The sequence below is a fragment of the Ruditapes philippinarum genome, unplaced genomic scaffold (assembly GCF_026571515.1).
Source record: "Ruditapes philippinarum isolate M1 unplaced genomic scaffold, ASM2657151v2 ctg21018_1_1_1_1, whole genome shotgun sequence".
Taxonomy (NCBI): domain Eukaryota; kingdom Metazoa; phylum Mollusca; class Bivalvia; order Venerida; family Veneridae; genus Ruditapes; species Ruditapes philippinarum.
Genome location: NW_026863219.1, coordinates 1,005 through 11,784, shown reverse-complemented (window position 1 = coordinate 11,784; position 10,780 = coordinate 1,005). Strand labels below are relative to the sequence as shown.

Here is a 10,780-nt window from a genome sequence, read left to right as displayed (position 1 = left end):
TTTTGACAAAGTGTCGTACTGTGTTGTCCTTTGATGAAGTCATGAAATTTAGGCTGTGTGAAATATGACCTTCACCACCAAATTCACTAGACTCGAGTGCATTGATATATTCCTACTCTGATCTTTTATTGAGTTAACAACAGATTTAACCGCTAATCTGATAATAAGAATTAGATAGGTCAGGGATCTATGCATTATGACAATCTTCAAAATGTAAAGGAACAAAAAAAATCTGTATTAATGCGGTGGCATAGCATTTTTCTCAAATGCAATCTTGTTTCCGTACATGCTTGAATCAAGCAGCTTGATACATTGTGTTATTTTAAAATGTATATCTTGAAGTTTTATTCAGTTATTCCAGAAATTGTAAATTTATGAAAACAAGAACCTTCAAGGAATAATGTTCATAGCAATTAAAATCAAATCACTTGTATGAAGGTACCTCCTGTAGATTTGTGTTGTTATGTTTAGATGCTATAGTCAGTGTTCCTGTTCCTTTCAGAATCCATTAGACGGTAAACATAAAGTCAGAGTGGCAGTTGGAAATGGGTTAAGGGCAGACATATGGGAGAACTTCAAAGAGAGATACAATATTCCAAATATTTGTGAATTCTTTGGGGCAACTGAGGGGACAATAGCATTAATGAATCTAAGCAATCGTGTTGGATCATGTGGGAGATATTCTCCACTTATAGTATGTTTGTTCTCAATTTCTATGTTTATGTGTTCTACTCTAGTAGTACATGTTAGGTTTATATTGTACCTATTAAGGCTGTTTATTGTATTTTATATTATTATTAATGCTCTTCCATTTACTGAGGGTGACAAGGTGGCTTATCATAAAAGCTTACTCATACTCCATTTGTACATTTCTCAAGGAGTTTCAATCAAACTTTCACGAAACTATCATCATATAATGCCCTGGAAGGTATTTCTTGAGTTTTGTGATATGATGGTTTTTTTTCATGTGGAATTTTTTTTCTACCACATCTTTGAACATGTGTTGGATATGGAAGAATGTCCCTTCTGTGTACAGCCTTTTCTACATTTAAGAGTTTTTAATGAAACTGTCACAAAACTAAGTGCACTGGGGAATATTGACCTTTTTGTGGTTCATCTATAATTGATGGGAAATCTCTTAGGTTTTATTTGCTGCACTTCCATTACCTTGATTTAAATTTGACGAGTTATTTTCCTTTAGTATGTTTTCTTTTCAATTTGCATTTATATATTTATATACATGTATATATTATTTTATGGTTTATTGTGTTTAGCAAATATTAAAATTTATCTGTATCAGATAATCAAATATTTTATGTATATTAAATTGGACGTCTTGCCTTTCCATAAGATGTTCCCTTTTTCTATCATAAGTCATTTTTGTATAAATTCACTTGAAATTCAGTTTATGACTATCATTTATTAATACTTGTATGTTCATAAACTGTGTTTTTGTTATTACAATTTATGTGAAAAACAGATGGTAAATGCTTAGAGGCTACTTTATTGGAAAGCAGTTGAACTTATTGAGGGTTAAATGAGTGTCCCAAACAAAATGTCTTTTAACCAAATGTTATAGAACTGCAATATAATGCTTTGGTGGAATAAATTCTCTAGTGAAAAACAAAACATTTTCTGGAAGAGTTTTACTTTAAATAGTTAAGGTTCAAGGACAAAATAAATATTGTGAAAATGGTCAAATGACCACAAAGGGGTGGCTAAGGTTTATTACTATATAGCCAAAACTTGTTAGATCTTTCACTGATTCATAAAGGTTTGTAATTCATAATTTTAATATATAATTTGCATGTGCCCATGTCATAAATCCACATTGTTAATTAGACAAACACTTGCTACTGAATTACATCATGGAAAACTTGTTACTAACCATAATACAATTTTTATTGTTAGCTATGTGTTACTTTATTATGTATGGTCGTAATAGTGGGTTGATCATTAAAATCGGATGCATCATAAGGCGGGCCGGTGGGTGGGGGGGTATACTGTATACTCTCTGTGTGACATTATTTTATCAGACATTGTGTCTTATGGTCATTGATATCTCACCATTGATTCAGATATCATGTGAGATAAGTAGTCAGTCACTTGTGCAGAAATTGTGTATACTACTGGTTAGTTATCCAGGAAATTCAACAGCTAAACTTTGACAAAAAGGATGTGTTGAACTTGTCTTTAAAAACCAACTTAACATATTTTTACTTAATCTACATGTATATGTTATTTATATATATATATAGATTAAGCTGTAGTTAAGATATGTAGGTAGAATTGCTAGTACTTCATACCAAAAGTTTATATTCCCCTTAGTTATGTACATAGTTGAACCCATTTAGTATCACTGACTTGTTAAATACAACAGCCAGTATAATACTGTTGTCTCATTTTCTGTCTGCCGACAAACATTCCATTATCAATATTCTAGAATAGGTAGTATTACCTTAACAATAAGATTGCATAAAAATGTAATATTTCTTGCTGCATATAAGATAATCTTAATTTTTCCGGGTCATAAGTCATCTCCGGGAAGCCTCTGTCACAGTCACCTGATTTACACGACAGTCCCGTACATTAGGGGTGTTGAAACATGTATATTTATATAGACTTTTATAGCAAAAACATATCTGAGACTTTTTGCGAGAAACTACTATGTTCAGAGCTTACATAGGATGAATTATAAGTTCAAATTTTGTGTGACTATGACTGAGGATTCATTAACAAAATGATATGAATTTCTGTAACTGTAATTTTAGATATATTTTGTATATTTCTGAATGACACAGTTATTCTATTATCACCTGTATAAATGTTTTAGTTAAATGGTCTTCACAATGTTTACAGAATAGAATGGATCCTACACCAAAGTTGCTTGTAAAGGTAGAAATTGACACTGGGGATGTAATCAGAGATAAAAATGGACATTGCATTCCTGTCAAAGTCGGTAAGTTTTTATTTTGCCATTTATACATTAGTCATAGATGACAAAATACTTTGCATCTACATTTCTACATTGTAAAGTGTCAATTAAAGAGATTGAAATATTGAAATAGTCATATGATTAAGGTATACATGTACATTGTTAAACATTATGCCATTGTTTCTCAAATCTCCTCGGCGTGGCAATCATGTTTTTACTTTTAACACAAGTACTGGTTTGTGAAGAAAAATGTGTATTTAAATTGATTAGCCTAGTGTCTCTTTTACCCTAAGAGTATTATATTTATATAAAATATATGATTTAATCAGTTAATTTTGAATAATAATAGCAGAAACTTTAAAATTGATTTGTGTTCCCCCCCCCCCCCCCCATAGGGGAGCATTTAGATTTATGCACCTGGGGTTCTGCTTGTGGATTCATTCTGTTTTGTCAGAGTTGTTGCCCTTGCCTTAGTAAAAAAAATCAATTTTCAAGTTGTGTCAAGTGTAGGTCAAAAAGTAATACATGTATTGACTTAGAGTCATGAAACTACAGGAATGTTGATCAAATGTGAAGTTGTGCACCTGGGGTTTCGCTTTTGAAGAAATTCTGTTTTGTCCTAGTACGAGGGATGATCAAAAATAAACCGGACTGTGACTGTCAATTGAAGAATTTTCAACCTATCAATTATTGTTATATATCACACTTAATCGGAAAACAATACCACTGAATTGATGCTTTTCCTAATCTGATTAAGCAAAAAGTTTGTCCGTAACAGCGAATTCAAAAACCATGGTAACGCACACCCGGCGCAGTGCGTAAATTTGCCATACATCAGGCGCTTAAAGCTGCGTATATTTAACAATATGGAACATTTAGATTTCAAATTACGCCAAAACGTCATGCACCATATCTTTGACATTGTCATTAAAATGACTTCATTTAAACCATATTTATATTTGCAATCACAATTCAAACGTCACATGCTAATGAAATACTCCCGTTAAAACAATGTCATCGGAATGTCTCGAAAATCGATCAATAAGAACAAATTGTCAAAAGTAAGACGAGAAACTGTTTAAAACTTAAAAAAGATTATGGATATCAAGGGAAAATTTCCATGAACCCACAACATATTTTTTATTAGCATAAAGAATTAAGAAAGGGTAATAGAGAAATAGAAAAGAAGTAAGGGAGAGACTGAAAAGAGAAATTTTCAAGAACGTTGTTGACGTCAAACGCCAAGAAATGACAGCCGAATTACTGCGGACATTGTCAACGATATTCGACAGTAGCTACAGGGCGGTGCAGTCTACTCTAAGGAGTTTAAAATGATAATAGATAATGCATTAATTACATAAATTATATTGTATTCTTGGTTTACAATTGTATCAATTATTTTCTTATTTTACGCAGTAGTTTTATGGAGAAATTGTGTCAACAATTAGACAATCACTGTTCAAAATCGGCTATGCGTATTATTTATTTAAAAAAAATGACCATTTTGTTCATAGTTGTATTATTCTTCTATTTTTTCTAATGTATAATACATTATCATTCCGCAACATTATTTTACATTATTTGTAATTTATAATATAGTTTATTGCTTGTGCGATTTTTCCAACAAGTTACAGAAGGAAAGAACGGAATTTTGCGTCATTACAGGAGCTTTTTATCATCATCTATTATTTTATAATATAATAAAATACCCATTTGTACAGAAATATATATAGGCAGTGGATCTGCCGCATCAACAACATGACTGTACCACGTATTTGCCTACACGTGAATGAGTGAAAAGCTGCTCCGTTAAAGAAAATACGTTTGTGACGTCGTTAACATCATTTTTAAAATTATACCGTGCGCCGCATTGTTTTACATCAACATGCCAATAATAGCATAACTTTTTTCTGTGTTTATATTTCTTGTTAGTATTTTTTGTATCATTCAGGGGATGGATTCCGATTTATTTTCCATGTATTTTTATGTAAATTCATTTAACAGGTAAGGAATCATTTACAAAGTCCGGTTAATTTTTGATCATCCCTCGTAAAATTGGGCAATTTCAATTTGTGTCTTGCATGGCTCCTGGGGATTTGCTTGAAAATTTGTAATATTCCAAAGTGTTAAGTTATGTGTACCTTGAGTGCTTGAGATAGAACTTTGCAGGAATGTTGATCAACATGTGAAGCTGTGCATTTGGGGTTTTGCATGTCAATTTTTATTTTTCAATTTTGTTAGAGTTATTGCCTTGACTTAGGATAAATATGCAGTATTCAACAAGTTTAAGCACAGCTCAAAAAGTATTTGACCTGTAGTCCTGAAAGTTTACTGGAATGTGGATCAGATTTGTAGTTATGCACCGGGGGTTTGCTTGTGGATTTATTCAGTATTTGTAGAGTTTTTGCCCTTGACTTAGTAAAAGATTTGCAATTTTCAACTTGTGTCATGTGTAGCAAAAAACATATTTGACCTATAGTCAGTAGATTGACAAAACAGTGGAGTGTGGGGGCACCGTTGTCCTATAGACACATTTCTGGTTTTGTTTATGACATAAGTATTGGACAGAAATATTTACAGTGTTTAAAACATTTGTTTGGTTTGTCAGGTGAACCAGGACTGTTACTTGGTGCTATACCATTCTACTACCAGGACATGCAGTTTTATAAAGGAGGGAAAGAAATCAACGAGAAGAAAATACTGAGGAATGTTTTGAAGGAAGGTGATGCTTACTTTAACTTTGGAGATATGTTGACAATGGACTCTGATTATTTTGTCTACTTCAAGGACAGGATAGGTGATACATTCAGGTAAAATATGTTATATTAGGAATGATTGTCTTGGAGTTATGAAAGATTAAGGTAGAATTTAAGTGTTTGTAAAGCCAAAAAATGATTAAATTTATTATTTCAATTCCTTTTATAGGTCAAACAGATCTTTAAGTATGAGCAGAATAAGGGAAATTCCTTTAAGATCTTGAAATATAAGATAGGAAAATATCCAAAGTTTGTGAATCTTTTTGATGTGTTGATGAAAAGAAAACCTATATGGTAATAATAAATATCTATTTGAGACTATGTAAAGAGATAGTTTTCATTTTCGTCATAGAGTTTTTTTCTTGATCACAACAAAAAATATGACAAATGAAAAAAGTCTTATGCAATTAATATGAATATGGACTTAAACTAGCTAATAAACTACAAACACTAGCTTTTTTGTATCAAAGATGCTTCAATTGATCGGTTTAATTAAATTCATCTTGCTATGGAAACATTAAATAATTGTACATAAATCATTAAGAGTGAGCTTTATGTTAAAAGTTTAATATTGCTATGAGATATGATAGTTTTTTTAACACTCATAAATTAATACCCTGTCCTTGCCCTGTTAAATCTGTATAACAAATTTATCCGGCTGTGACTTTGCATCTGTGCATTTGAAACATGAGTTATTACAAAGAAAAAAGCTAGAATTAAAAAAAAGCATCAATTCAATTCCATATTTGTTGCATTAAACATGATATACATATTTATAGCAAATAATACATGAAATACAATGTAGAGATACAGATTACATTTTGTATTCATATTTTCTTATTAATAAGTAGATCTATAATAAGTCAGACAGAAGATGTATACTCTGGTATTGTGTTATCATTGTTTAATACATTCACATGTACTGGTATTTTCAGATGGAAAGGAGAAAATGTTGCTACATATGAGGTCTCTAATGTCCTTACAAAACTTGATGTCATCCATGATGCTAATGTATATGGAGTGGAAATTTCAGGTTTGATCATTTAAAGCTTTATATCTACATTGTATACCCAACAAAACTTTATAATGGGACTTGTCCTGCTTTTAATTTAGATCTGTCCATTATTAGTTAGAGAGATTTAACCCTTACTTTGCTAAATTGCTTATTAATAAATAGACTTTTCCATCTTAAGTGAAAATTTCAAAATGTTAACTGACTGAAAGCAAACATTGAAGACCATGAGTGATCTGCACAGATTACTTTGACAAAACTGACTTGTATTTGTACAAGTACACAGGTAAATCATGTTCAACTGGTATATGATACTGTAACAAACAGAAAAATTAAAAAAAAATGTACATTGAAAAAAAAAGTTATAAAATAAATCAATGGCATGTATTTTCAGGGTCGGAGGGTCGTGCAGGGATGGCGGCCATTCATTTAGAAGACAATGTTACAATTACACCACAGATTCTGAAAGACATATTTCATCATGCTAAAGAGAATTTACCAAGTTATGCCAGACCTTTATTTCTAAGGTTTCCAAAAGAACAGGCTGTTACAACCACACTTAAACAACAGAAAACACAGCTTAGAAAAGAAGGTTTTCAACCACAAGATATAGATGACCCACTATATTACTATGATGAACAAAATAAAACATATTCTCCATTAACGGTGGACACATATGGACAATTCCTGGCAAAATCCAAATTGTAATTAAGATTATCAGTGTAACAGCAGTAACTATATCTAAACTAATGAAGAAAATGTTGTACTTTGACTGGTATATATTTAATTGTATTTATACTCGTATATTTTTAAATCATTCCATCATTGACACAAGGTAAAATGAAAATGTTTAAAGACAGTATTATTTAAAAAAAAGGATTACAATTGAAACTGAAAACTTATTATTTAATTTCATATTAAAAGATATACATATATAGATTATATATAAATTTAAAAAAAACTACCTCATCACTTTGTCAATTATTTTGCTCAACTTTACAATGAATAGTGGAGCTAACACTTGATTTTTGTCTTGCGTAAAATGTCATAATTCATCAAGTTCTGAATATTTTCATTTGAAACTGTATATTACACTTCTTTAAATAATAATTGTAGATCTCTGATCAAAACTGTATATCTGGTATAAATTTGTAATAACTCATACCCAATTGTGAGCTAAGAAAATTTCTGGTTAAAGTTATCTTTTCAAATGATATCTTGACCAAAAAAAATAACAATGCATTCTAGATATCGCCTATATCTCTTTTGTTTTCAATATAGATCATTTACCAACACCTATAATTCAATCTTTTGCACTAAATTATTACCATCTGAGAGCTTGGATAAATTCTATGTTAGTCTATATTATCAAGGCTGAGTTTTCTGAAAATCAGAATAGCTTAGAGCACTTAACTATTGAAGGCTCAAGATTATATTGCATTTTTATTCAAATTTTGAAATATGTGATCTTTAATACCTCCATCTTAAAACAACAGTATGATTTTATACTAATGTTTTGAATAAATCTCCAACATTCCATCATAATTTTTATGTGTTATCAAATGTTTCATATTCTTAATCCAGAGCTCAGGGGAAACATGTTAAACGGTTGTGATGTTTGTTTAAATTTACATGCTTTACCTTTGACTTTGAAATCAAAAGTTAAACTTACTGAGTCTGTGATAATTATGTTTTTATTTCATAATGTGTATTCATTTACTGACACTATTAACTGACACTCTCACTACCAATCTAGTATTAATTTTTGTCAAGTATCATTATGTAAGCATCAAGAAATCCAATGAATTATGTTATGTATTGATTTTTGTTTTGTTTTTAGCTTACCTGTCACAAAGTGACAGGGTGAGCTTTTGTGATCGCTTTTCGTCCGGCGTCCGTCCGTCGGTACGTCCGTCCGTCCGGCGTCCATCCGTAAACTTTTGCTTTAAATGACATCTCCTCATAAACCACTGAGCCAATTTCATCCAAACTTAACAGGAATGTTCCTTTGGTGGTCACCTTTAAAAATTGTTCAAAGAATTTAATTCCATGCAGAACTCTGGTTGCCATGGCAACCGAAAGAAAAATCTTTAAATATCTTCTTTTAAACAACCCTAAGAGCTAGAGCTTAGATATTTGGCATGAAACATCTTCTAGTGAGTGTCTACCAAGTTTGTTCAAATAAAAGCCCTGGGGTCAAAATTGGCCCCGCCCCAGGGGGTCATTGATTTTCCCTATATGCATATAGTAAAAACTTAAAAAATCTTCTTTTAAAGAACCCAAAGAGCTAGAGCTAAGATATTTGGCATAAAACATCTTCTAGTGAGTGTCTACCAAGTTTGTTCAAATAAAAGCCCTGGGGTCAAAATTTGCCCCGCCCCAGGGGGTCATAGATTTTCCCTATATGCATATAGTAAAAACTTAAAAAAATCTTCTTTTAAAGAACCCAAAGAGCTAGAGCTAAGATATTTGGCATCAAACATCTTCTAGTGAGTGTCTACCAAGTTTGTTCAAATAAAAGCCCTGGGGTCAAAATTGGCCCCGCCCCAGGGGTCATTGATTTTCCCTATATGCATATAGTAAAAAGTTAAACAATCTTCTTTTAAAGAACCCAAAGAGCTAGAGCTAAGATATTTAGCATGAAACATGTTCTAATGGGTGTCTACCAAATTTGTTCAAATAAAAGCCCTGGGGTCAAAATTGGCCCCGCCCCAGGGGGACATAGATTTTCCCTATATGCATATAGTAAAAATTTAAAAAACTTCTTTTAAAGAACCCAAAGAGCTGGAGCTAAGATATTTGGCATGAAACATCTTCTAGTGAGTGTCTACCAAGTTTGTTCAAATAAAAGCTTTGGGGTCAAAATTGGCCCCGCCCCAGGGGGTCATTGATTTTCCCTATATGCATATAGTAAAAAGTTAAACAATCTTCTTTTAAAGAACCCAAAGATTTAGAGCTAAGATATTTGGCATAAAACATCTTCTAGTGAGTGTCTACCAAGTTTGTTCAAATAAAAGCCCTGGGGTCAAAATTTGCCCCGCCCCAGGGGGTCATAGATTTTCCCTATATGCATGTAGTAAAAACTTAAAAAAATCTTCTTTTAAAGAACCCAAAGAGCTGGAGCTAAGATATTTGGCATCAAACATCTTCTAGTGAGTGTCTACCAAGTTTGTTCAAATAAAAGCCCTGGGGTCAAAATTGGCCCCGCCCCAGGGGGTCATTGATTTTCCCTATATGCATATAGTAAAAAGTTAAACAATCTTCTTTTAAAGAACCCAAAGAGCTAGAGCTAAGATATTTAGCATGAAACATGTTCTAATGGGTGTGTACCAAATTTGTTCAAATAAAAAGCCCTGGGGTCAAAATTGGCCCCGCCCCAGGGGACATAGATTTTCCCTATATGCATATAGTAAAAATTTAAAAAACTTCTTTTAAAGAACCCAAAGAGCTAGAGCTAAGATATTTGGCATGAAACATCTTCTAGTGAGTGTCTACCAAGTTTGTTCAAATAAAAGCCCTGGGGTCAAAATTGGCCCCGCCCCAGGGGGTCATTGATTTTCCCTATATGCATATAGTAAAAAGTTAAACAATCTTCTTTTAAAGAACCCAAAGAGCTAGAGCTAAGATATTTAGCATGAAACATGTTCTAATTGGTGTGTACCAAATTTGTTCAAATAAAAGCCCTGGGGTCAAAATTGGCCCCGCCCCGGGGTCATTGATTTTCCTTATATGTGTATGGCAAAAACTTAAAAATCTTCTTTGAAAAAACCCATATAGCTAGAGTTAAGATATTGAGCATGAAACATCTTCTAATCAGGGTCTACAAAGTTTGTTCAAATAAAAGCCCCAGGGTCGAAATTGGCCCTGCCCCGGGGGTCATTGATTTTCCTTTTTTGTGTATAGCAAAAACATAAAAATCTTCTTTGAAAAAACCCAAATAGCTAGAATTTGGATATTAAGCATGAAACATCTTTTAGTAAATATCTAAAAGTTTGTTCAAATAAAAGCCCGGGGGTCAAAACTGGCCCTGCCCCAGGGGTGTCATTGTTTTTAACTATATGTGTATAGTAAAAACTT

At 32.3% G+C, this 10,780-nt stretch overlaps 1 protein-coding gene across 1 annotated transcript; it reads left to right on the top strand.

Moving 5' to 3' along the window:
- Positions 1 to 531: 531 nt before the first annotated feature.
- On the top strand, positions 532 to 7,563 carry LOC132721510 (long-chain fatty acid transport protein 2-like; the record flags this gene model as incomplete). The annotated part of the gene is given in 5 exon segments (XM_060705829.1): positions 532 to 694; positions 2,860 to 2,959; positions 5,544 to 5,745; positions 6,627 to 6,724; positions 7,098 to 7,563. Coding segments are annotated over 5 exon segments (877 nt in total), but the record flags the coding sequence as incomplete, so codon positions are not given.
- Positions 7,564 to 10,780: the final 3,217 nt, after the last annotated feature.